General features: G+C 40.3%; 1 protein-coding gene and 1 long non-coding RNA gene across 4 annotated transcripts in view; one reads left to right on the top strand and one right to left on the bottom strand.

Moving 5' to 3' along the window:
• The window catches only part of Fas1 (fasciclin 1 Fas1 domain-containing), a 379,485-nt gene that overhangs the window by 303,197 nt on the left and 48,634 nt on the right, over positions 1-27,654 (top strand). For all 3 annotated transcript variants that reach the window (XM_076765289.1, XM_076765290.1, XM_076765288.1), the window contains exons 4-7: positions 11,503-11,633; positions 13,901-13,997; positions 20,885-21,050; positions 21,428-21,588. In XM_076765289.1, coding sequence (XP_076621404.1) covers positions 11,503-11,633; positions 13,901-13,997; positions 20,885-21,050; positions 21,428-21,588 — 555 coding nt within the window. The remainder of the gene's footprint in view (positions 1-11,502; positions 11,634-13,900; positions 13,998-20,884; positions 21,051-21,427; positions 21,589-27,654) is intronic.
• Positions 1-27,654, bottom strand: part of LOC143341908 (uncharacterized) — a 66,314-nt gene that overhangs the window by 6,521 nt on the left and 32,139 nt on the right. The window lies entirely within an intron of this gene.

Here is a 27,654-nt window from a genome sequence, read left to right as displayed (position 1 = left end):
GTATTAAAATGTCACGCGAACACCAAAGATAGACGTATTATAAATTGGAATAATAAATATTGAATGGCAGCTGCAAGTGCAGATAAAGAGTTGATAATTCCACTGGAAAATATTTCATTAAATGAAACAGAATGGGATGAGAGGTAGAATTAAACGTCTCTTATCGCCGAGAAACCAAGCCAAATTTGATTAAACTAATTCGCGTCATCGTGCCTTGAATATCGATTCCAGGTCTAAAATATATTTATAAAATCGCGTATTTTATCGGAAGTAATTCTCATTTCACGTGTTAATTATAAATATTTGCATAAAATCTACACACTATGAATGCTGATAAATGTTATTACTTCACGTCGGTGAAATATTTCCCAAACGCGTGAATCGATGGAAGCCTAATAATATCGATCAGTCCTAAAATAGAATGAATTTAAGCCGATCAAGTCGAAAATTCGTCAGGGTAAATGAAAGTGGTAACAAAATTGAACCGAAGTGAAATCGAATAGATACTATAAAGCGAATGAACGTCGAACCAAAGTGGAATAGGAATTAAACTGTTATTGAACCCAAGTGGAAATGGAATCAGAATGAAGTCGGTACGAAGTGAAATTGGAATCAAGCCGAGGTTAAACCAAAACCGAACTATTAATTCGAATTCTAGCCAGAATCGAGTAATAGTGTTTTCCAAATCGAATCAAGAGCAATTGAAAATTCAAACAAGTTGAATGGGAATCGATTCGAAACCGAAACGAGAATCGAACCGATACCAAACGATAATCGAAACGAAATCAAATCAAAGTCGAATAAAAATCGAACTATAATCGACTCGAAATTCGGTCCAAGTCGAACGAGTAATCGAATAGAAATCGAAGAGAGACAGAAACTGAGACGAACAGGACAGAAATCTGGTCCCTGCTATAAGTTACGACATGTTCTACAACGGTTCAATTTAAATTTATGATCAATTTGTATTCATTACATCATTTGAATAGAACAAACGCCACAGTCGGGAGACGACGGAAACTCCGGAAGATATACAACGTTTGGTTTTAAAAAGATGTTTCCGTCGGAAGACAAATTCGTCTTTCGTCTGGATGCGGAATAACCGAACGCAGAGTGTGTGTGTGTGTGCGCCTGACGTGCGTGTGTGGGAATAATGCGGACATATCCGCTTTGAATTCGATAGATATGTAAAGTATATGCCATATTCGCGCAAACTAGATACGGAACGACGAAAATTTTACTGTTAAATCGATAGAGTATTGTTACAAGCTACGATAGGAGACCATCTGAAACTCCCTCGTTCTCTCAATATTGAGAAAAAGATGTTTTTATAATAAAGCAATTATTTCAACGATGAAACATAACAGTGGAGAACCGTGGTCCTCGCTTATGTAGTGTGCAAAGCTGAAAAGTCGACATCTGATAAAAAATTGACGACCAGATTAATTTTAGTTTAATAATCTTCTTGTAGACCTGGTTTCTAGAACAAGCAATTGGTCGTCAAGAACTTTAAAAAGATGGGAACTTTCAGGTGATCAATTCAGGTGGCAACTTTGCAGCTGTGCACAATATACACTCTCTCAAACACTTTAACTCCTCAGGGAACAGAATCGTCGTACTTTTCGCTTATTTAGGATTCAAATAATATTTGTAACATGAAAATATGTACAATTCATCTGGATCGGGGCAATACGTACACAGTCGAGGCAGAATCCGATTTCCCAGCAGTGGAAAGTCGCGCGTCGTGCATCGACCGAGAATAAATCAACGTTTTACGATAATACTCGAAGCTGAAAGTAAATATTGCGTTTCAAGGTCATGCTCGTGGTCGCGCCGCGCGTTTTCTTCATGGCACAATCTCCTTTTACGAGACACTCCGGCAGCCCGTAGAGACACTTGTCCCGAGAGTCCACGGAATGCGACGGTACACAAAAAAAAAAGGGAAAACTGCCGGGTAAGTTGGTTCGGCGGTAACTCGATTTGGGACGAAATAAAGCTGAGATTCCGTCGTCGGTCGCGAAAGCCGGAAACCGAATCTGTCCCGGGCCGGAAGACGAAATAGACTCGCGTTACGGCTTGTTAAAAAATGCACGCTGCCGGGGAACGAAGAATGAGAGTCCCTCGACGATCTGGGGACCCGGAAAGAGGGAACAGCGTGACCGATGGGTCCACAAAAGAGGGATGTAACGCACCAACGTGTCTAAAGATTGGATCACAAACCCGATTCTGCGTTAAATTAATCAAATATCGGCCATCTTTTCTGATCTGGGGAGTCAGGGAGTTGAAACATTATCGAAGCTACGATTTCTTCACTATGTTTGTTCTATATTATATTTCTTAATTTTATAATCTTCGTGCTGTGCACTAAATTGCACAGTCTCTCAAAGTTTCGTTCATCTTACTTTCCATGTCTACAAAGTCTAGCAAATTTCTCCCTCCCCCCCCCCCCCCAACGGATAACAAGAGATGAATTTTTAACTAAATAATTTCCATGCTTGTAAAAGGGTCCTGAGCGAAAGCTGGTTTCTTTGCGCGTTCTTCGCGACGGAGACACGGAAGACCGGTTTGGTAACCAAATGTGGAAAAGGAAAAAATCGCGACAGTTCTTCGGGGACGAGAAGCAAAACCGCACCCTCGTTGCTGTTCCATCGTTCGATTCGATGAATCTCCGAGTGACTTAAAGCGGATAACCTCGTTCGCGACGTTGGCACGGCCCTGGAACAATGGCCGTCGAACACGCGGCTGAACTTCGAAACTGTTCTTTTTCTTCGCCCAACGAAAATGTTTTATTATCGCGATTTAAAGTTTCTCGAGGCTCTAGGAGATTTAAAGTTCCGCGGGCGTGTTTTGATTCGCCCCAAGTACTTTCAGTCAATTACAATGGGGGTTACTATAGAGAGCAAAGTCTTGGGCTGGCTGATTAGAACCACGGTTGATTTTAAACAGTCTTTGTACTCCGCGATTGAAACCTGCCTCGCGATTTTCTTGACTTAATACTTGATTCGCTATAGTCTTGGAACAAAAGAGCGTAAAATTCGAAGAATGGTGGGAGAAAGAAGTCAAATAATGCGTCCAAAGGTAGAAAAATAGTAAATAAAAGATACCAGAGATTCGCAGCCTCGGAATTGTAGTATATTCTACGTCCGCTATTTGCTAAAACACTTTAAACTCGTCGTTCCAAGGACTTTCTACTTTCATACTAGGACGAACCGTGTCTAGAATCGTATTGAGGCAAAGGTTCAACACGGTTTTCAATGCTCCTGAACAGTATTGAATTTCCCCCAAGATCCTGGACTCCCCATTCAGAACTGACCCAGCTCTGCGGTAGAACAAATTTCCTTCTCTTTAAAAAGCTTTATACCCTCGCTGTGTGTCTGAATTATTTATTTTTCGAGGAAAGCAATCTTTCCGCGAATTTGAACCTCGTAACGTCGATCAGAATTAATCTAACGCCCGAAAAATTCTTCTGAAGGGTTGAAGGAATACATCTCGAAGAAGTTTCTCACATTCGTGACAGATTCTTCGACGCTTACCAACACTTTCCGACGACGTAAACAACAGGTCATAAATTAAAACGCTTATGGTGATTAAAAGTCAGTCGATCCGGTTTTAATCTCGAGGAACATTCGCGCGTGTGGAAGAGGGAAGAAAACGAGAGGAAGCGAATCGGCGCCATGGTGTCTCGACGCCACACCCTATCGACCCCCAGAACCGCTTGCAGACCCGGTATACAGGACGAAGGAGAGCTTTAGGGCAGGTTTACGCTCCTGCAGCATTCTGAATACACTCGAAATCCTTTAAATGGATCGACTTTAATGGGACAACGCGCACCGAAGCGCCAAAACTCTTTGAATCAATTGCAACTTGCGCGACGGCGTATTCGCGTTTGAAATCAAAGAAAACGCTCGTTCCAACGTCGAGTGTTCGTTTTCAGAGGGTGCCCAGTTCACAATCTCGACGTTCTAAATTAAACACGAGCCCCTTTTCTCGTATTATACAGTCTTACGAAGCAGTAACCGAGAAACTTTTCCGACATATTGGGCTCTCCTACAGAACAATGTTCCAACTTTTCTGACCACGGCCCAGTTTGGACGACGCACGCGACTCCCATAATCTTTATGTGTCATACTTTGCGAAAACGAGCCTACAAACGCGTAAATTTTTAGATCAATAGGATTTGCATTCGTTATTGCGTAGTCTCTGTTTACGAGCGTGGAAAAAATAAGATATATCAGATTGTATCGATATATTTACTTTAACGTTTAATATAGTGGATATAAATGTCGATACGAGAGTTTTAGTACCGAACTCGTATACTAGATTTTACGAGGCATTCGTTTATATTGACAATTAATATTCTCGTCGAACGTCTTCGACATTACGATCGGAGTCGTGTTTGCGCTACGACTCCCAAACGATTTTATCGTCGAAATATGGCTCGTTAAACCGTACGAGCGTAATAAGGTTTTTACGAATTTTTAATCAAAATTCTTACCCCCCGGAAATTGACCCGCGTGCATCCCTTTTTAACGCCTCGAAAAAAGGCACGATACTCTCGACAAAGTCGACGTCAAAACGAACTTCGTTCTTCCCGAATGTGCAGGCTGACGTCGGAGTACTCGCGACGTTTTTCATGGGTTTTCTCGCTCCAAGGACTTAAAGGCTGCAGTTGGTACAAAGAGGACAACAAAAAACTTGTACGCTCGTCGTGCCGGTGTAAACCGTACTCTTATGGCGACCGAGCGGGAATTGAACCAACAGTTTATGTTCGCAATTCGCGCGTCCATACCTTATCGCTGGGTTTTGCGTCTGTTTGTCGAACGATTGGCAAGGGAGAACCGTAGTCGGACCTGTTTTTACGTCTCTGTATCACTTACCGTCGCGCCATCCTTCCTCGAGTAATGGCTTCTCAAAGTGGGGCGAATCGAACGAATTGTTTGCCGCGACCCGGGAGTTCCTTCGCCTTAAACGAAACAATTGGAACCTTGTTGATCTCGTTCGATGAATATTTCATCGTTTGCAAACTAACAGCGAGGACATTTTCGAGGGACCACGATCTTCGACGAAATTGCTTCGATTCTACAGGGTGTCCACGCTACAGTGCGACAGTCGCGATATTTCAATAACTATTTTGGCGTAACCGAAAATTTAAAAGATGTGATGGTGAAGTTTCGTTTTTTAAGTGGAACTTTATATTTTTATTTGGATCATGGGATAGTGCTTTTCAAGACGAATTCATTAAGCTGCAATTTATTCACCCGATTTTTATTAGTTTTCAAGTTATAACGCTTGGAAGTTTACTGATTTTCAGCGGAGACGTCTCGGTTTGAGTGGTAAGCCATAAAAGCGGTCCTATTGTTCCGGTGTTTGACTCTGCCTGTTGAAACCGATAGCAAGGATCTACGCTCTGAATGGTAAGCCCGAAAAGTGAGAAACATGGAAAGTATTAACCATCAAAATTATTAATGACACCATCCTCGAGACGTTTCCGCTGAAAATCAGTAAATTTCTAAGCGTTATATCTTGAAAACTAATAAAAATCGGGTGAATGCAGCTTAATGAATTCGTCTTGAAAAGCACCATCGCATGATCCAAAAAAAAAATATATAATTCCAATAAACGAAATTTTCGTTTACGCCAAAATAGAGACCCCATTTTATCCTGCAATTTACATACAAACAATTTTTTCGTATCATCAATAGTTATTGAAATATCGCTATTGTCACACTTTAGCGTGGACACCCTGTATGTTTCGTTTAAACTATTCTTTCCTATTTCGTACCACGAATCGAAAAGAGAAACTACGAGGCTACGAATTCTTTATAGAAATTATTTCTGTGAGGCTCTTTTAGAAAGGAGTGGTTACCTCGACGTAACTAATTAGTTTTAATTTTATTAAGTGATATTTTGCTGGAAGTTGCTGCCCGTAACTTTGCGAACAGAGGACGCAGACGCACGGGGTGGCCGTAAAATTCCAAGCCATTAACTTAGCATTCGTTAATTTACGCGTCCTTAGGGACGCCGCGAAGACACAATTAATTACGAATAGCCATAACGAACCATTCGCCTGTTTTTATTAATGGTCGCGGGGCTCGAGAGTGTAAACGTGACTTTGCCCCCAAGACGACGGCCAGGACGGGGTAAACTTCGAATTAACGACCTCCTGGTGAAACGTTCCACGGTTCTCTCTTTGTGTTCTGTCATCTGGAAAAACAGCGACAGAACGTGGCGCCATTTAAATGGGAACGCCGAAATGTCTCTGTTATTTCCACAGTAATTGACGAAACTTCGCGAGCGTGTGCTTTCTCGATAGTTCTTAAACTAATTCATACCCTTCTGATTCTCGTGCAAAATTGTATGATTTAAAATTTTTTTAAATGTATCCACTGTCGGAATACAAAAGTGGCGCCTTCGTGCGAAGCGTTTGTTTTCGTATCGTCCGGAGGAATTAAGGATTCGTCCCGGGCGCTTCGATCCACCCTCGCCAATGATTCGTGTCCAGCGAGAAAGATAAATGGTCGTCAAAGGAGCACGAGAAACTTTTGCTCGTCTCTCCCCAGCGATGGAGAACGAAACGATTCATTTCTAGGAAGCCACTCCGGCATACAAACGCGGATCGTTGTTTTTTCCCTTCGTTTTCTTCGAGTCCTCCGCGCAACGTCCTCGGATAAATGGAACACGCTCGTCCTCCGTTCCTATTTTCTTTGTTATCATACAATCTCCCACCCGTCCCCCCCCCCCCTTTTCTTTATTGAACACAGACTGCAGCTTTTAGCATTCTCCAAGGGGGAAGAAATGTTTCCACGAAGAGCGGTTTATAAACTGGAATCGACAGCTTATCGTTTTGCATTCGCGTTCGCGATTTACTGCGGATGTTACGGGCGGGTATATCCACGGAGAGCTATACCCCTTCGGTATAGCCGAGAGTTTACGCGGGATACGACCGTCGCCAAGATAAATTCGCTTCGTGACGGTAAATTGTTTAGCAGAAATGATAAGAAGCGCCCCAACGGTCCAAAACTGGAAATCATTTAAGTTTGTCCCCTACGTTTTTCTGTTTTTCCATTCCGTCGATTCGTATCGTTTTATTTAGAAACACGAAGGATTCTGTTACGATGCCCCTCTATTATTCGATCCATTCTGAAAGATCTTTGACACTCTTTTTGACGCTACGTCCATAAAAAAGTCAGCTTTCAGATCAATGAAACGCATTCTCTTCCACCGACCACACTCTGCGGTCGTAGTAACCCGATTGTCGTGGAACCGCAAACTGCGGATGAAAGTAAACGAGAAGAATGCGACAGCCGAAACAGAAAAACAGGAACAAAGACGGGGACAAATAAAACGTTGGCCAGTTCGTCTTACCAACCGATTCGTCAGGGTGCTGAGAACGAAGAAACATTCTGTATCGTACCCTGTACATTCTTATTGCGAAAAAAATCAATATATCAACAGATATCGTGATATTTGTAAAAATGAGGTGATTCTACGTGAAAAAGTGAGTCGAAAATATAGAATACAATTTTTTCATTTGAGACTAGGTTTTCGAGAAAATATAGTTCGAAAATTTTCAAGTAGTAAGAGACGATAATAAGTTAGACGCGTCAGGGAAATCGGATTAAATCGCACATGCATCCAACTTTACAGAATTCTACCGTCTCCAAAATTGAATATACATAATAACTTTATCAATATGCTAGCAACTAAGCGTGGAAATTATTTTTATTCGAGTATACAGGGTGTTCGGCCACCTCTGGAAAAAATTTTAATGGAAGATTCAAGAGGCCAAAATAAGACGAAAATCAAGAATACCAATTTTTTAAGAAGTTATTAGTTTAAAGTTACGCCCGTACTGAATTCTTTTCTCGAAAATGCACAGGATTCGGAGGTATGTCTATTCACCAAAAATGATTATAATTGACCCCTGCAACCAAAAATAATTTTTTGAAAACAATTTGAAATTTATCACGTTCGCCGAAAAATTTGTCTATCTTTCTGAATTTTTTTCTCGAAAATGCGTAGGATTTCGGGAGTATGTGTATTCACCAAAAATGGTTGTATTTAACCCCAGAACCTAGAAATAATTTTTTTAGAACGATTCGAAATTTTTTTTTTTTGCCGAAAAATTTGGGCACCTACCCCCTGTCGATTTTTCTTAAAAATTCGTTTTTCATTTTTAATAAATTTGGTTGGCGCTGTACAGAAAAGTTGTTTAATACTTTTTTGTAGGTACTCATGAGCTCTACTTCAGAAAAAAATTTCATTGAAATATATTCACAATTGTGGGAGTTATGGGTGTTTGAAAATTGGACCAGTTTTATGGGGTTTTTTTCACTTCACGGGGTTGAGGACCAACTTTTCCAATATTTTTGCGATTTGTACATATTCTCCATCAAAATACGCATCGATTGCTTTTTTAAACATTAAAATCGTCCAATCCGTTCAGAAGTTATGACGTTTTAAATATTCGCATGAAAATTTGGGCAAACATTTCTGGCCAGAAATTAGATTTTCGGTAAGGAATTTTTTTCTCGAAACTGAGTAGGATTTCGGTGGCATGTCTATTGACCAAAAATGATGGTAATTAACCCCCGGAACCAAAAATAATTTTTCCAGAACGATTTGAAAAAATTTATTTTTAGCGAAAAATTTAGGCACCTACCCCCGACGATATTTCTTAAAAATTCGTTTTTTATTTTTAGTAATTTTGTTTGATGCCCTATAGGAAAGTTGTCTAATACTTTTCTGTAGATACCCATAAGCTCTACTTCAGAAAAAAGTTTCATTGAAATGTATTCACTATTCTAAGAGTTATGGGTGTTTGAAAATTGAACCAGTTTGATGGGGTTTTTTTCAATTTACGGGGTCAAGGAACAATTTTTCGAATATTTTTGGAATTTGTACATATTCTCCATCAAAATACGCGTAGTTTGCTTTTTTAAACATTAAAATCGTCCAATCCGTTCAGGAGTTATGACGTTTTAAAGATTCGGATGAAAATTCGGGCAGACAATTTCTGGCCAGAAATTAGATTTTCGGTAAGGAATTTTTTTCTCGAAACTGAGTAGGATTCCGGGGTATGTCTACTGACCAAAAATGATAGTAATTGACCCCTGTAACTAAAAATAATTTTTTCAGAACGATTTGAAACACATGAAATTTCAGGGGAATCATTCATTCATGATCAGACATTATATTTTCGGTAACAAATTTTTTTCTCGAAACTAGGTAGGATTTCGGGAGTATGTGTATTCACCAAAAATGATTGCAATTGCCCCCCGTAACTGAGAATAATTTTTTTAGAATGGTTTGAAATTTTTTAAATTAATTTTTTAATAACTTTTTAACGAAGCCTCAGTCAAGAAATTGATATTCTTGATTTTCGTCTTATTTTTGCCTCTAGAATCTCCCATTAAAATTTTCACTCTGTATAAGATCTGGAATTGGGGAACGCTGGTGCTCGAAGCGTCGAATAAAAGTTCCCCGCAATGACGTCACATTTTTCGTAAAACCAAACGTGCACGGGTTCTCCCTGGTCGATGAAACGCCCTTTTAGATCGACAAGCCGAACGAGCTTGCGAGTAAATTGCCAGCAGAGATCCGGTTCGCTTGTAAACGCGAAAGTATACAGTTAATCTCGTGAAGCCGCGAGCCCGGGGATACAAGCGCGACGATGGTGTTCGAGGCAAAGATATAGTAAGACAAACGACATCGCGGCAGCGACCGAAGGAAACGAGGCCACGAAACGATGGAAGAAGAAGATAAAGCGAGAGCAAGAGGAAAAAGGGACACCGGAGGAACACGCCGTGGGTATTTATTCTGCGGCGAGGAACGCAACTATTTCATGGGTGTCGAGTCGGATACCGTTGAAGGAAACGGAGGAACTCTGCCTCCCCCTCGATTCTCCACCTCCCATTGGAAAAGGTGCACGGCCATTTACTATCCGGTGCTCGCGACTGGAACGTCCTACCGCTATTTATCCACTTTTCCTCGCGATCGCTGTGATTCTTTTATCTCTCGGAAGTATTCTTCTTCTACTCGATAACGCCGTTTTGTTCGCTCTCGTGGCCGACGGACGAGACGACGGATGCTCCTCGAGCATCGAGCTGGAGAACGGTTAACCGGAAGTAGTTTGAACACGTTCGCGGAAACCTCGACTCGAAATATTTCACAGAAATTCCAGTGGATCGTTGGGACTCTCAGGTAATGCTGAATTCACGATTGGAGAGCAATACGCTTTGAATCCTATTTTCTATTCAAACTCGCGGTATTAGAATTCATAACCCACCTGATCTTCTTTTTATTATTATGTGATGTTTTTATTTATGCGAGCAGTTCGGTAATAAAGTAAAAGAACAGTTGAAAGAATGAGATTTAACATCAAATTAGTTAATACTTGAACCAGACAATCGGTGGCTGAGTCCACGGGATTATTAAATCCGCGAAAGGAATTTACAGAGGACCAGTTATCCGAGAAATGAACCCACCGTGCCTTGAAAATAATAATTCCACGAATTAATTGTTTATGCATGCACCGGGAGGAAAAACAACTGTAAAGTCCGTCAAACTATAAATTAACGAAGTTGAGGAACACATGGCGAGTCGCTAGACGAGAAAACCGAGATCTGGGAAATTATAATTAGACACCGGTGGAATGTTGTGTCCAAAAGCTTCGTTTTTGTGGCAGTTTTTCCGACAATATGATCAATTAAAATTATTCGTACGAAAGTTATCGTTTTTAATATTAGTACGATCGATGCAAAATTTGCATTAATATTTCAAAAAAATGAAACGTTGATCGTATAGTTTAACTAAAAAATAAAATTCTATGTACACTGTTTCGCTAATATTAAATTTAATATAATAAAGTTTGGCCGAACAAGGTACGAAATCGCGGTAGAGATTATTTTTACAAAACGAACGGGGGGAGAAAAAGCGCCCATAATTGAAAAACGATGAGTTCGTTTATCAAGCGAATTAGCTCGCGCCAGCAAATTTACGTATCGGATCGATTCGCGAAGATGCTTGTGCGCTCTGTGTAATCCGACTAAACTGTGTAGTTTTTCAAAGCTCGACCAAAAAATTCGTATGCCGATTCCTGGTCGAAGCGCAAAAATGCGGTGGAAATTCGAACTCACTGCACAGTAAACCGAGGAATTCAATCAGTATGAACTGTATATCGTGTCACTCAAAGCTCTGCAACTGATGAGATTATGAGCACCGATGGAGTGAATTCCGACATCGATAGAGATTGTTGGTAAAATCCACGGTAAAAAATTCGAAAATATTGCTAAATCGAATCGTTATTTGCTTTCTTCCCGTCTCGATTCACAATTTTTTATTACTTCGATGACCTAGAATATTGCAATCAATGGCTGCAATATATTTAAAATAAAAGAATCAGTAAAATAATTTAATAACGAAAAGTATCGTATAGTAATAATTTTAATATCGACCATTGGGTTGCTTATTTATAGAAGTGTTTTTTGCTTTTTTTTACAGGTTCTGCACATAATAAACGAAGTGTTGGAACCCGTTCGCCCAAATTCTGCGGAAATGCCGATTTACAGCCCGAACGCCTTCGAATTCTTAAATCAAAGCGAACATCTCGATTTGGGTGCACATCGTGTTCGGTAAGTTAACCTTTTTCTAACTATAATATATCAAATTTAATTGTATCGTGGAGTGACCCCTTTTAATAATACTATCGCACTTACAATTTAGTCGATTCTTTCACTGTAACAACAATGTCTTCTTGATCAATGCTTTTCGAAACGAGTGATTGTATGTTTGCATTGCCTCTAGTGCAGTAACAATCGAAATACACTCACGCATTGACGAACAATCACGCTTTGATTGCACGTCATATCAAAAAAGTTCAGCGAAATCTTTATTGAAAACTATTGTTAAATATCGGATTTTTGTTTTCTCGTTACCGGATGCGATATACAGGGTGTTCGGCCACCTCTGGGAAAAATTTTAATGGGAGATTCTGGAGGCCAAAATAAGACGAAAATCAAGAATACTAATTTGTTGATTAAAGTTTCGTTAAAAAGTTTATAGAAACGTTTCCGGCCACACAGTATATTTTCAGTGAAGAATTTTTTTTTCGAAAACGCGTAGAAATTCGGAGGTATGTCTATTAACCAAAAATGATTTTAATTTACCCCTACAACCAAAAATAATTTTTCCAAAACGATTTGAAATTTTTTACGTTCGCCGAAAAATTTGTCCATCTTCCTGAATTTTTTTCTCATAAGTGCGTAGCATTTCGAGAGTATGTGTATTCACCAAAAATGGTTGGATTTGACCCCAGAACCTAGAAATAATTTTTTTAGAACGATTCGAAATTTTTTTTTTTCGCCGAGAATTTTAGGCACCTGTCCCCTGTCGATTTTTCTTAAAAATTCGTTTTTCATTTTTGATAATTTTATTTGACGCCCTACAGAAAAGTTGTCTAATACTTTTTTGTAGGTACCCATGAGCTCTACTTCAGAAAAATGTTTCATTGAAATGTATTAACTATTGTAGGAGTTATGGTAGTTTGAAAATTGGACCAGTTTTATGCGATTTTTTTCATTTCACGGGGTTGAGGAACAATTTTTCGAATATTTTTGGAATTTATACATATTCTCCATCAAAATACGCGTCGTTTGCTTTTTTAAACATTAAAATCCTCCAATCCGTTCAGGAGTTATGACATTTTAAATATTCGCATGAAATTTCAGTGAAACATATCGATGGTATGGTCAGACATTACATTTTCGGTAAAGAATTTTTTTCTCGAAACTGCGTAGGATTTCGGGGATATGTGTAATGACCAAAAATGATTGTAATCGAGCTCCGCAACCAAGAATAATTTTTTCAGAATGATTCAAAATTTTTTAATTCAATTTTTTAATAACTTTTTATTGAAACCTCAGTCAAGAAATTGATATTCTTGATTTTCATCTTATTTTGGCCTCTAGAATTTCCCATTAAAATTTTTCCCAGGAGTAACCGAACACCCTGTACATCCTGAGTTACACATGTAACTTTGTATGTAACCGAAAAATATTGAAATTTAATTTCCAATAACTTTCATCGTATAAACATTTGTTGTATAAACAATTATAAACGAGATATCGTAGAATTTACAGTTCGTTCCACGATTACCCCATCTAACAAATATTTACTATTTGATATTATTAAATATGGTCAGTATTCCATTTGAAATATTTCCTAGTAGAAGCTAGGCGATTTGGAATAACGAAAACTGACTGTAGATTTATTCAGTCGTCACTAATCTTACGAGATATTTCTTACTACTTATCGAGGACTGTTTTTTCTTGGTTCAACTCCTAAGTAAAATTTACTCGTCGAGTCCAGTCACGTTCCCCGAAAGATGAAGATAGAACCAACTTCCGTAATTGTTCTCGAGTAACTTCGATGCTCACTTTGTCAAGTCTTTATCGATATTTAAAGGCACGCCGCCCCGGTAGAGCTTGCCATCCGAGTAAGTAAAACTTGAGTGAATTAGCCTCGTCTTTCCAAAACTACTTTAAGCTCCGCTGCATTTCATTTACTGTCCCAACGGAACAACATTTTCGCTTGTTTCGCGCGACGTAAAGCATCGGGGGTTTAAGAACTTCTTTAATATACTTCCGCGGCAATTTTTTTATATTATATTTCCGTGAGGCAACGCCGTCTTTATCACGTGCCGTAAACTTCACTTTCCAACAAGCGATTCTCACAGCTTATTTATACGATTTTGTATTTTGCGATTCGTCAACCACCTCGCGCATGAAAAAAATTTTTTAAATCCACTCGTATGAAAGGGGTCGCACGATACTTCTTCGAGCGTTTGTTACGCTCGCGAGGAAATAAAAAATTCAATTAACGGGGTGAAATTTTTCCACAGCACCTTCAGACAGCGGGTCGTGAAGGAAAAGAAGGAAGATGTTTTCAAGGCGGATGGACGTTACACCTTTTTTATCCCCGTTGAGGAGGGTTTCAAGGTAAGCTGCTTAGCAACCTTCCCGTATCAATCATCCCGAAAGTACCTTAATATCGTCCGATGCGAAGCCTCGAATAGATTCAGGCAAGGGCGACGCGTTCCCTTCGTCGTCAAAGGCGACAAATTCTGATCGATTTCGTGTGTGGGCACAGAATTCGCAAAATTAGCACCTAATTACCATTCGAACCACCTTCAACGCGTGTCGACACAATTATTGTTATCAACCCTCAAATTTCTCCAATTCTAATGGAATTAAAATTGCCAATTTCTATTTATTTGTTATTTTTCAATTTAATAGCGTTGTTAAATAAGGGTATCGATTTCGTGGTTTCAACTTCGCTTCGGAAATAATTCAGTCGGATTGTATATTTAATCCTTCATTACTTTTGATCGAATTCAATTATTTAACGCATTGAACTTCAGTGGATCGCGCGAGACGATAAGATGAAGTACGATAGGTCGAATCTCGATAGTCGAAGGTAATCGTAATCGAAAATACCTGCACGTATCGACTCTCGTGCGATCATCGAGATAACCGATTCTATAGAAAAGAGCACTTTTCAAGTACAGTGACGAGCAAATCTGAACAAACTTTATCTTTCTAAATATAATCGATTTTATCACTATGATTTTCACTTCGAATTTTTGCCGTGCTTGTGATTTTAACTGAAACCGTCTCTAATACTGTTAATTCCTTTCCTGAAACTGTTATTTCAGCTCCCTTTTATAGTTATTATCATTGCAAATTAATAATGTATACTGCTTGTTACAAGAGAAAATTAATCAAACACCGTAATAGCAGTGCAAGCATAGTTTAACTTCCATAACTCGTTCTGGCTCGTTTCCTAGGTTCCCTGCAGTACATAATTTCAGTTTATTAACCTACGTAATTAGAGAACGATGTAGAATTTCATACGAGAAGAGCCAATATGTGTTATATCTATTTCTTTCTAAACCTTGCTGTAAACTTACATTCTAATAAATTCAAAGTGAAATTGATTATCCTTTAGAGGACGAATCGATAAAACTTTCCAAAGCGGATTTCAAGTAGAAGCTGTGTCCTAGACGACTCGATGAGCAATTCAATTATACCTTCAGATTAAATAAAAGTTATGCTCGTATCATTTTGCGTTAATTTTCTTGCGTCACTATCGATCACAGGATCGTATCACGCGAAAAACGCGAAGCACTGGACGAGGAGTGTCGAGATTGCGCGCAGTCGATGGCGCCGCGAACGACGCCATTAAATTATAATGTAGCCGCGAAGTTAATATCGAAACCAGACGACAACTATGGCTAGATACGGTCGACAATTTGCCGGTATCGGTTATTCGTAATTTCACGATCGACGGTCGCGTGCGTTCGTACAGTTCTCGCGATCAAACTTCGAGCGTGAAAACGATTCCAGGAAAAATGCGTTTCCGTCACGGGTTGTCAAAACTTTCCTACGACGCGACAAGTTCACAGGGACGACGGCGGCGACGCGTAACGACGAAGAAAAGAACTACAGGAGAACCGTCGGGAAGTTCTCAATTTTTAGAAGTTCTTCGAAACGAGGCCATCGTTTCCTCGTAGAGGACTTCTGGCATAAGTTGGTCTTTTGATAGATGTTATTATATTTTATAAAAGGGCATGAATTTAAATAGGACACTGATACTCGAGGAGTCAATGCCTCGAGATTTATTTTCAAGCAAACGTACTCGATTTAAGTTACACTTAAATGTTTGAAATATTTTTCGATAAAGGTCTGGTACATGTTCGAACATTTAAGTGTAATTTAAATCGAGTAAGTACGTTTGCTTGAAAATAAATCTCGAGGCATTGACTCCTCGAGTATCAGCGTCCTATTCAAATAAATATTCATGCTCTTTTATGAGATATAATTACATCTATCAAAGGACTAACTTATCTATATTAAATGTTTAATCTTCGAACATGTACCAGACGTTGATCGAAAAATATTTCAAAGATTAAACATTTAATATAGATAAGTTGGTCCTTTGATAGATGTAATTATATCTCATAAAAGAGCATGAATATTTATTTGAATAGGGCACTGATACTCGAGGAGTAAACTCAATGTCTCGAGATTTATTTTCAAGCAAACGTACTTACTCGATTTAAATTATACTTAAATGTTTGAAATATTTTTCGATCAACGTCTGGTACGCGTTTCGAAGATTAAACATTTCATTTTGCAACGGTGGAAAGATATCGATGACGTAGGATTTTTAGTCGGACTCGCCCGTACGTTTCGCCGCGAGAAACCGGAAATTACTCGTAGGTCCGCACCCCGCCCCCGCGTCAGAATTTCACGCTACACGTTCGAGATATCGGATACGCGTTCATGGAACGCGCGCTGGTCGAGGGGACTCGTGTAAAGGGAAAGGCCGGAATCGAGTTTCGGGCCTGAAAAGACTCGTTCCGTTCACGGCAAGAGCGATCGAACCGTATCGAAAAGCACTCGGAGCAGCTCGTCGAGGCTTTTCCAACCGAACGACATCGATGCCTCAATGCTGGAGACGTAAGGAACCGGAGCTTTCTTCGCTCGAAATGTAAGGCCGTCAATGCGGCCATTACGGTCGGCAAGTAAGAAGAAAGAACGGGTCGAATTAATAACGGGGAGCGAGAACGACGCCGGCGAATGGCTTTTGTGTTTTCGGGGAAACGAAGCTCCGCCGAACGGGCACGAAAGAAAGTCAATGGGAAAAACACTCGACGGGGGCGTGGAAATGTTGAACAAAAACGAGATGTTGTTCAGCACTTGATACCGCCGGAATGCGGCTGAAACAGATCGATGAGGGCTCACCCGATAGAAAGAAATACGTAACTCAAAACTCTGGATCGACTTAAATTAAAAAACGTTTACAATTTCTATGACCGTAGTTTTTGTCTTCAACCCTTGGAACACCATGACTTTCTCCGTTATACAGGGTGTTCGGCCACCCCTGGGAAAAATTTTAATGGGAGATTCTAGAGACCAAAATAAGACGAAAATCAAGACTACCAATTTGTTGATGGCGGCTTCGTTAAGAAGTTATTAATGTTTAAAGTTCCGCCAGTACTGAATTTTTTTTCTCGAAAGTGGGTAGGATTTCGGGAGTACGTCTATTCGCCAAAAATGATTGTAATTGACCCCCGCAACTGAAAATAATTTTTTTAGAACAATTTGAAAAAAATTTTTTTCGTTGAAAAATTTAGGCACCTACCCCCTGGCGATTTTTCTAAAATTTTGTTTTTCATTTTTAATAATTTTGTTTGACGACCTACAGAAAAGTTGTTTAATACTTTTTTGTAGGTACCTATGGGCTCTACTTCAGAAAAAAGTTTCATTGAAATATATTCACAATTGTAGGAGTTATCACGGTTTGAAAATTGGACCATTTTTATGGGGTTTTTCTCATTTTGCGGGGTCAAGGACCAACTTTTCGAATATTTTTGCGATTTGTACATATTCTCCACCAAAATACGCGTAGTTTGCTTTTTTAAACATTAAAATCGTCCAATCCGTTCAGAAGTTATGACGTTTTAAAGATTCTCATGAAAATTCGGGCAGACATTTCTGGCCAGAAATTATATTTTCGGTAAGGAATGTTTTTCTCGAAAATGGTTAGGATTTCGAGGGTATGTCTATTGACCAAAAATGATTATAATTGATCCCTGCAATCAAAAATAATTTTTTTAGAACGATTTGAAAGTTTTGAATTTATTTGTTAATAACTTTTTAACGAAGCCTCCATCAACAAATTGGTATTCTTGATTTTCGTCTTATTTTGGCCTCTAGAATCCCCCATTAAAATTTTTCCCAAGGGTGGCTGAACACCCTGTATTAATTATTACAATAAAAAGTCGCCCATTTTCCCAAATCGATTAATTCCAAGAAACCAGAAAGTAGATTCCTTTCGAAATTCAGATTCGAATGAACAATGTGGAACGTGAAACGTTTAATTTTTTAAATGCACTGAATTATTTCTTCTAAATAAGAAATAGCAGATTTGAAACGTAATGAAAACAAAGTCCAGAAGAGTTTTTAGCGAGTAAAATTTGGCGAAGCGTATCGAGGGCGAACAGTACGCCCGGGGTGCTCGATAATTAACTATCAGCTCGTGCATTCTATTTGCCCGGTGTTCTTCGAGCAAACGTACGGGAAAGGGGAAGGCGGAAAGATAAGGGATGAAAGAAGTTTATTTCTTCGGCGGGTGCAAGCAATTTCCTCGCGGGAGGGCGAGCAACGAAGACGAGCAAACGGGGGGAAAAACAGGATGAACAAAATCGTTTCGTCGGTAGCCGCGTTACGTGATTACATCTTACATGATATCGTGAATAATTCCGCGAACCTGGGAGGCACGTACGGCTCGCAGCCCTGCATCCGGAATTAGCTGAAAGAAAGAATCCCAGGGGCGTGGACTGGGGAAAGTAAAGTCTAGACGATGCTGGGAAATACCAAAACGCGCCAGAATTTCGAACGGAGGAAAAAAATAAGGTGTCCGACGCGTAGTAATATGGCTATTAAGTCAGAATTTCTATAACGCGGGGAATAAAGAGCAAGAGGGAAAAAGAATTCGTTCTCCCGAAGATATAATCGAACGCAACGTAAAACGAAAGAATAAGGGAATAAACGACAGAGAGAGATTTTGTACCGACGAAAGGTCCGTATTGCTGTTTGCACGGAGGAATTCTATTGCCTCGGGTTATCTCAAGAAAAGTAGATGTACGAAGAAAGAATAGAAAGAGGACAAATAGAGATTTAAGAATGGGATGGCAAAAATGAACCGAGAAACTCCGGAATATGAAATATCATCGCCCCTGGCTTTGCGCATTTCGAACCCGTTTTGCGATCCGATCGGCTTTCGTCCACCACCCGGGGGCTGTCGTTAACTGTTTCGCGAAAAGGATCGCTTAGAATGCGGATTAAACGTTGCAATTGTCGTTGTCTGTGCAATGAAATTAAATTTAAAACGGGAGCTGTTAAGAACCGTGTCTTATATGGTAATTATTTTACTGGTTTTGTAGAATATTCCTGAAGCAAATCACGCAGATTATAGGGAATTATGCAGGATATATCCGGACGTGTGGTATAACCACTCGCTACTCCGAGAAAATTGAGTTTGAACTTCGAAGCAAATAGAAATATCGGATAATAGTCGGACGCACAAAATAAACTATAGAAGGGATGATTCTACGATAGAAAATGAGTCGAAAGTGTAGGAAAAAGTTTTTCTACACGAGGCTTCGTTTTCGAGAAAATAGACTTTGAAACTCAAGTAGTAATAATCAATAATGGTCGGACGTGAATCTAACTTTACAAATTCGTTTCTCTGGGAATCGAAGCACAATACGAAAAAATCTCTCTCCACACTTTCGATTTACATTCTCACGTAGAATCTTTGTATATGATATTCACTTATACAGGGTGTCCCGATAATTTTTAATAAGGAAGTTTTACGTGGAATCTTCATGGTTTAAGATCAGTCAAGAACAAAGTTACGTGGAAGCATGGATTTTGATCCAAATTTTCGTGCAGGGATTCCCCTTGGCATATTTCGATTGCATCTCTGATTGCGGTTCGCTCGGAATACCCTCGAACTCGATCGAAAATCGACGCGCGTTAACGAGATCCTTCCGTCCAACCTCAAAATCCTGATCACAGGAAACGTACGACATGCTTTATCTTTGTCACGTGAGATCGTTGTAACGACGCCGCCCGTTAATCCGAATCGTGTGCACCGGGCGTCCTCCACGTGCCTTATCACGAATCGGAAATCAATCGCTCATGGCGGGCTCATCCTTTACGAGCGAAACAACCTTTACCCGGTGCGACGGTAACGAGGAGCGTGTAATCATCAGTCCAGTGAGTCGAACACGGGGAGATGCTTATTTCGTGCCCTTACCCGGCTCGTTGCTTTCGTTACCCTCGGATAAGTAACGTCGAGCTACGCCCTTATGGCGCGTCTTTGACGTTACCGTTCGCCTCCGCGGTTTTACGCGATTACACCGCATTAGGGGCCGTTTACATGGACCCTCCGTGCGCCATAACCAGCCAGAATCCCCGCGAGAGAATCGACGCCCGGCGAAAAGGGGGACCGAAAGAAAGGAGGGACCAGGGATGAAACGCTGTAGCCGGAGACTGCGTGTAATTAATAGGACGACGCGTCTTATCGGCTTGTTAATTAAATATTACCGCCGATGAGGCGTGGCCGACGCTTTTTTAGGGTGCCCCTCGTATTCGCGATACCCTCTCGTTTCACATTTTATCGTTCCTTGAGAATTGTTGCTTCTGTTCTCTATCAATTTAATTTTAATTCGAGAAAATGTGTCTATAATATCATACAAATATCATAAATGATATTATCTTGCACTTAAAATTGAGACGTGCAATTGAGAATCTGAACAACTGGAAATTCAAATAGGTGAGAAACCGTGGCAAAAGGAACTGCTTCGATTCAGAACGCGTACGATCGTGGAACAAAGGAAATGGGCTATATGGAACCCGTATAATCGAGCAGCCAAACAACGAAGCACTCGTAGAGTCGACTGTGTCCCAAACAGTGGAGGAACCCCTTCGCGACTCGTAGAAACGAACATGTATTCAAGGATTGAAAACGGGGTTTCGAAACGGTTGAGAAACCGTTCAATCGGCGATCTTGGATTAAGTGCAGCGTAAAGGAATTCTTTCAGACGGGAGCCCGTACAATTGCTAAACTTCGATTAGCCACTCATGTACCTAGGAATCCATACAGTTTACAGTTCACAGAGTTCAGAGAATGGTAACTGCAATTTCGTATTATTCGGAAGATTCGATGGGCCAGTGATTTTCCCCTTAAACTGTCCTTTGTAAATTAGTCGATGTAATAGTAAATATATATAATTTATGGTGCTTTGTTGCAGCCAACGCCGAGGCCGGAGAAGGTCGATCGCGTGGTAATCGACGGTCACGTGATACCTAATCACGTCCTCTTCACCTCACCAACCCCTGACAAGGTACCCTACGAGACCCTCGCGTTCACGGACAACGTCAAGGTCACCGTCAGCTTCCGCAAAGAACACGACAAAGGTAATTTTAATATAACAAAATATTTCAACATGTTCGATAGAAAACGTAAGAAAATAAAAATTTGCCAACTTCACACCTAGTGCAACCTGAATACCAGAAGTATTTTATAAAAATCTATAACGAACCCACATATTTTATGTTCCCCTAGGGTGATTGTAACTTAGACTAATTTCCTGTCGATGGCGAGCAAATGAAACCGAATCAGCGATATATAAATGAAACGACGCTCGCTGGACGCGGAATCGGTTTCGAATTATTTAACGAAGATTTAATCTCGCTGTTTCATTTCGCAAATCGGTTACGCGGCCGCACTTAACGTTCACCGTCGTCCAGCATAATATATCGTTCGACGAGATAATTGAAACCGTTATTTTCAGTTTACATACAGTCCAACACCGTGTTGGGCGACGCGAACCATCCGACCGGCGTGGTGTTGGCGGAAATAGTCAAAGCCAACATTCCGGTGCGCAACGGGGTGGTGCATTTGATCCAACGGCCACTTATGGTCGTCGACACCACCGTGAAGGACTTCCTCGAGGTCAGTGCCCGATCTATTCTCTTACCTTTTACTTACCGCGCGGACATTTATAATCAATTTCATGAAAAATTGAATGGCTGTGACAATAACGCGACCCTACCGTCGGTAACATCATGTTCTATTCATCCCCATCTCATCATCTGCGGCATGACATTTCCCGCCGACGTGGACTCATAAAATATTTCGTTCTGAATTTGCTACCGCGAATGAAATGGAATCGGGCAGGGAACGAGCTCGAAAGGCAATCTCTTGTGTATCGGTTTCACCAGATTTATTATAGAGATTAATAGATCAACAAGGAATCTTTTCTTCTCCCAACTTTACAGGACATAATATTCATCTTGATTAAGGAAATATTTAATTATAGTTTCGACGGGCTTCGAGAAATTTTCAAATAAATAGAATAAAACATGAGTGCATAACGAAGATAGAAACAGCAATGTTACTCTTTCGATCTTTATAATGCATCATTTATTTCGAAACTTATTTTGCAATTTCTCGAAGAGTCATCGTAAATATTTTCTTCCGAGTTGCATATTACTATGAGTGCGAAAATAAATTTCCACGGAAGAAAACTACCCTCCAACGATCCAAATTAGTTCAGATAGCCAGGAAGCAACCATTCCCTCTTAATTTTACGTAAGAAAAAATTCGACAAAAGTCGGAAAAGGATGTCGAAAGCTTCGACCAAAAAGATCCAGCGATTAAGAAATATTCATACTTTTAATTATCCTCGAACATTATCAGGCAGCAGTTTTTCTCCGAGTCAGAAACGAAGACGTTATTTAAGGCGTCGGGTTTCATGGCGACTTATTCCATACTTTCTGCAGACGTCCTCGGTTCGCGAAGAAACGGACGGCGAGTTTCTCCATTGTCGGAGACGTTATTTCGCGAGTTCCTTTTGATATCTGTATGAAACGCTTTTAAACTGCCTCTGGTCGAAACGCCGGTATTCTTCGCCCTCCCCCCGTCTCGCGTCTCGGAAGCCCTCCTATCACAATGGATTTGGCTTTGTTCGGAATAGCCCGCGGCTTTCTGGCGGTGTTCAAACGTTAAAAGTTTAATCATCTATCGATAATTTAGCTCTCCGGACAGTATAATTCACTTCCATGGAACGCACACCCCGTGTCGAGCGTTTCAAGAATTTAGAACGAAACTGACGAAATCCCCCAGGGAGCAATTTACGCTTTCGTTTCAATAAACGCCTACCAATCGCTGTTTCGCGTAATCGGATCTCTCTAAATATTTTAATGCACGAAATCACCGTAAAAATAATGTTCAACTGGAGATCATTAATGCCCAAAGTCAGGATATAAAGCTTGAATATTCGTGAAAAAGTGAAGAGAAATCGGTCGTTCGATCCAGAATGATCGTTGAACTGGTCCATTGACAAGATCTCGTACAACGAGTAGCCAGTTACAATGGCGGGTGGACGGCCGCTGCGATTTCGGAGCAACAGTCCATCAAATTTCGCGCAATAACGATTACCCCATTCGGTTTGACTGATGTGGCTTTCGTGGTCGCGTAACATGTGTCAAAATATATGTATACAACCGTCACAACTGGCAGTGATTACGCGTTTGCGTTGTATTACATCGTATCTATACGACATCCAGATCCTTTGACGTAGGTGCATCGTTCCGCTTAGCGTGTCACGTTCGTAGCGCGCACATATACGCGACGGGTACACAGCGAATGCTAATGTTCCTCTAATGCATCGTGCGACCTGAATCCGCAATAGACGTCACGTCGAAAATGGAACATCTTGAGATCAATTTCGAAGTCATCGCGAGCGTTCGAACCCTTCCCGTGGTCGCCATTTTTATCAAAATTGGAAATTCCTCGACTTACGAGAATCCTCGAATACCGGAAAATTTTAATCCGATCGAGTTTCTAATCTTCGACTAAAGGCTACGGAAGTCGCTGATTGACCATTGTGGTTTACAAGCTTTTTATAAGGCGTTCCTCTGAGAACAGTGTTGTCCAAAATAAAATAACACTTTAGTTTTCAAGAAACTGTTATGATTAAGTTAGAAAAAAGTTTGTAAAACGCTAAGATTTGTACGTTCCCTTGAGAATATCATCCGTTCGACGTCGTTTCGCATCTCACAAGAATACCCACGTACAAGATAAGCAAGCAAAACGAACGGAAACGGGGAAAAGAGCGTAAGCTCGTAAAGATTCTATCCGTCCAACGTGACGTCCGGCGCGGCATCGTAACGATTCTAATCGCGAGGCTCTCAGCGTCGAAGGGTGCGCGATAATACGAGCAGCGGTTGTATATTGGCTCGGTGGTTAGCCAATTTCATTAACACTAACGGTTTATTCGTCGGGTAATCCGTTTCCCTCTTCCCTTTCGTCTTCTATTCCCGTCACCAGCCGGCGAACTCCGACCTAGCGTGCTCGCTACTCGACGAGGTCATGTGTACCTTTATACTTCCTTCCTAAATCGGATTATAGTCTCGTGTCGCGCCTCGTGTACGCTGTAAAAACGTGTTAATAGCAACGACGAGCTAACGTTCCTCCCACGCCTCCCGTGAGGACGTCTAAATCCCCACGGTTTCTTGATCTACGGATTCGCGACTATCGATTCGCCACTCGCTGGACAAATTACGCGATTCTGTCGTTCAACCCTTCGCGAAGCTAATTTTTTGTTATATCCCACATTCTTCAAATTTGTATAAATAAAAAATGCTACATGGATGATTTTAGTTCCCCAGAACGATGCACCACGGTTTACGTACTCTATTTTATTTCCACAAAGTGGTCCAAAATGAATGATATAATTAAATAATGCAATTCTACATGCAAAACCAAGTCGAAGATGGAGAATAAAACTTTTTCTTACAGTACTTTGTTGTCGAGATAATTGGATTTGAAAGTACGTCTGACCAATATTCGTTATTACTACTTGAATCTTGATTTTCTCGAAAACGAAACATTTTACTTTTCTATTGTTTTGTGTGCCCAAAAATAAATCGAAGATGAAGAATAAAAGTTTTTCTTAGAGTACTTCGTTTACGAGATAATTGGATTAGAAAGTACGCCTGACATTTGGTCTGACGCGTCTGATCAATGTTCGTTATTACTACTTGATTCGTGATTTTCTCGTAAACGAAGCATTCTAATTTCCTGTTGTTTCGCGTGAACAGACACGTGATTAATTTTGACGGGAACGGTAAAGAAATACCGCGGAATTAATGGAATTTGGCTACCTGAACTAATACATCGCTTCATGGTCTATTCAATGTATTCTCTATTCAGTCCACTCTTTCCGTGGTAATTTTTTAATTTCACGAGTTAAAGGACAAGTTCAAATAGCTTCCTTTATGACTGCCAAAGGAATGCAGAATTACTTCTATGCTCCTTAATTACGTGGTAGCAGCAATTACATTTCGAAAAAGGTTCGCCTTTGACTTTCTCGCCGGATCCAGTTATCAGAATTATAAAACCCTTTCGTACTACTTTCGGTTAAATTGCACGGAACATTAAAATTGTATAACACAGCGCGAACAAAAGCCCGTCCGTTAAAGCAATAACTTGTTACTCTATAATCGCTCGTTTATTTTACGTCGTGGAAAATTACAAATTCGTAATAAATTTGACCTGCGGGGGAATCGTAAATCGAAGGTATTTTAAAAATTTCCCATTACATAATACGATCTGTATTGCAATAATAAATGCATCGATACGACCGAAAGCGGTTAAGCAAAATGATAAAAGCGTACGCGTCCACGTTGAACGGATTGTCGCAAATAATTCGTGATGTACAGGAAATTCGCAGAACGAGAAAAGCCTTTCGAGCTCAATCCCGCTGGAATTCGTCGAAACATTCGTTCTAATCATTTTCACGATTGATGTATCGAGTATCGGACAGCAATAAATTGTGCCCGCGGCGTGTCCATTAATACGTTCATTCATTCTCACGATATTGGAAACGGATTCTTGAGAGGACCAAATGTGTTTTCATCGGGACAAAATATACCCCGACGAGTGGCTGCAAAATTTCATACGACGCTTCATCGACTCCCATTATACAATATCGATCTGTAGAATCCAGATATAGAATAAAATTTTTCAAATATAATTAAGAGGCTCATCCGTCGAACGACGATTTTTATTCAAATGAAACACGGTAATATTTTTTTTTATATGTACATTATACAAAGGAGAAAACATTGTGTGTGGATTAAGATTACCGTTTGATGGACGAGCCCGTTGCTATGCTTTGTTTTAAATTCGTATTTGACGGAAAAAAGCGAGTGGAAGTTCCCAGGCTTTGAGGCAGCGTTTAATCTATCGTCAAACACTCGGCTACTAAAATTCGTCCAAAATGTTTCCTCTCAAGGACGACGTATCCAATTCCACCGTTTGACTGTCGTCGTTTCGCCACCGATTGCTCATCCATACTCGTTTCCCGATAGAAATCACGTATCGATCTAACCCGCGGCGAACTATCACGCGTGATCGTCAGATGTGTCATCTGCGACATACATGAATATATATTTATGAGCGTGTATATATACAAATCTCTCTCTCTATATATATACAAACGTTTTACACAGGACAGCAACGGAATGTTCACGAGACAGCTGTCGTCACATGCGATATATCGATTGTTCTTCAGCAATGATCCTCGGCACATCTCGCCTACTGTCTGCACCAGATCCTCATGGACCAGACGTTGGATCAAAGAATCTGAATTTTCACGAAGACTCCTTTGATCCAATCACGGTCCGTTTTGTGTTGTGTACATGTACGCTGCAGCCTCCCAAAAAACAATCATTCTCGAGATCATGTTTCTATATCTTTAAATTAATAAGTCTTCCAGTGTACCAGGCTTGCAGAAAAATTGAAAAGGAACATGTAGAATTTAAAGTAAGTATTTTAAGTAGTGGAGTCTCGAGAGTGGAGTTTCGGGAGGCGCGTTACTAATCACTTACTTTCAGGTTCACTCAAATCGACACTGAGAACGAGACAAGCAGAAAGACTTTGAAAAAAAAAAAAAGAAAAACAAAAAACAAAAAACGAAAGACAGCCAAGACACACAGTACCGATTTGGTGTGTAGGGGAGCACAGAAACCCGTGTTCTGAAGTCACTGCACCGCCTCGTCTGTCTCACCGCAGATCTTTCGCCTCTGCTCGCAATATTCACCCTGTCTCTGTTAGATTTTTTCACCCTGCCTCCCCATTCCCGACGACTGTGCTCTCTTGCCTTCTCGTTCGTGCATCTTTGAACGAGAGACACACGTTTCGCACGTGCGCGATTATACATCGACCCACGGTGGTCGCGGAAAGCACGAACGACGCGAAAGAAAAATCGTCGTCGTGTGGGCGTTCCTGAAAAATCGGCTACCAATTTTCTAGAATCTTTTTTGAGGCTCGATCGAAGCAAAATACTTGTATTAAACATTTTTACAACCGTTAATAACAGAAATATCTGGATAGTAAAATATTTGTAATATTTTTTTAAATACTTACGAACATTTTCGTAATTTTACGTATAATGTCTTTGAACAGATTTAAAAGAGAGATAAAAATTTAATTTTCTCGTGGAACGCCAAGAACGACGATGTTCCTTCGTGTTCTTGTGCACCGCTATAACGATGATGTTAAATGATGACACACGTTACAGTACACTTGTATATAGATACATACGAATTTTCCGTACACACGATCACCGATTCGAGCCCAAGTCCCTCCCTCACGATCGAAGAGAGAATAAAAAAAAAGACGAGAAAGATACATTTCTCGCCTGTTTTGCTTACCATCTACCTTTGAGAATCTTTACACACGTATCATAGCGAGCATCTTATATTGAGCAGCTTCTAGACTTTCCGGAATCGTTCACCGCCTTGTATACTTTCTCGAGTTCCAAAATGCTCCCTGTTCGTGCATTCGCCGCGAGGCTGTTGAAACATTGTGTGCCCGAACCCGTCGTATGTATTTGTATATATCTATTTAAATTACACGGGTGGAAGTCGAGTGCAACGATCGCGAGATATTCGACGACGACGCTATTAATATTATAATCGAAAGGTCGCTCCGTGTCACGAATCGCTAAAC

Source organism: Colletes latitarsis, chromosome 5 (genome assembly GCF_051014445.1).
Source record: "Colletes latitarsis isolate SP2378_abdomen chromosome 5, iyColLati1, whole genome shotgun sequence".
Taxonomy (NCBI): Eukaryota; Metazoa; Arthropoda; class Insecta; order Hymenoptera; family Colletidae; genus Colletes; species Colletes latitarsis.
Note: the sequence above shows the minus strand (reverse complement) of the source record. Positions and strands in the feature narration are given on the sequence as shown.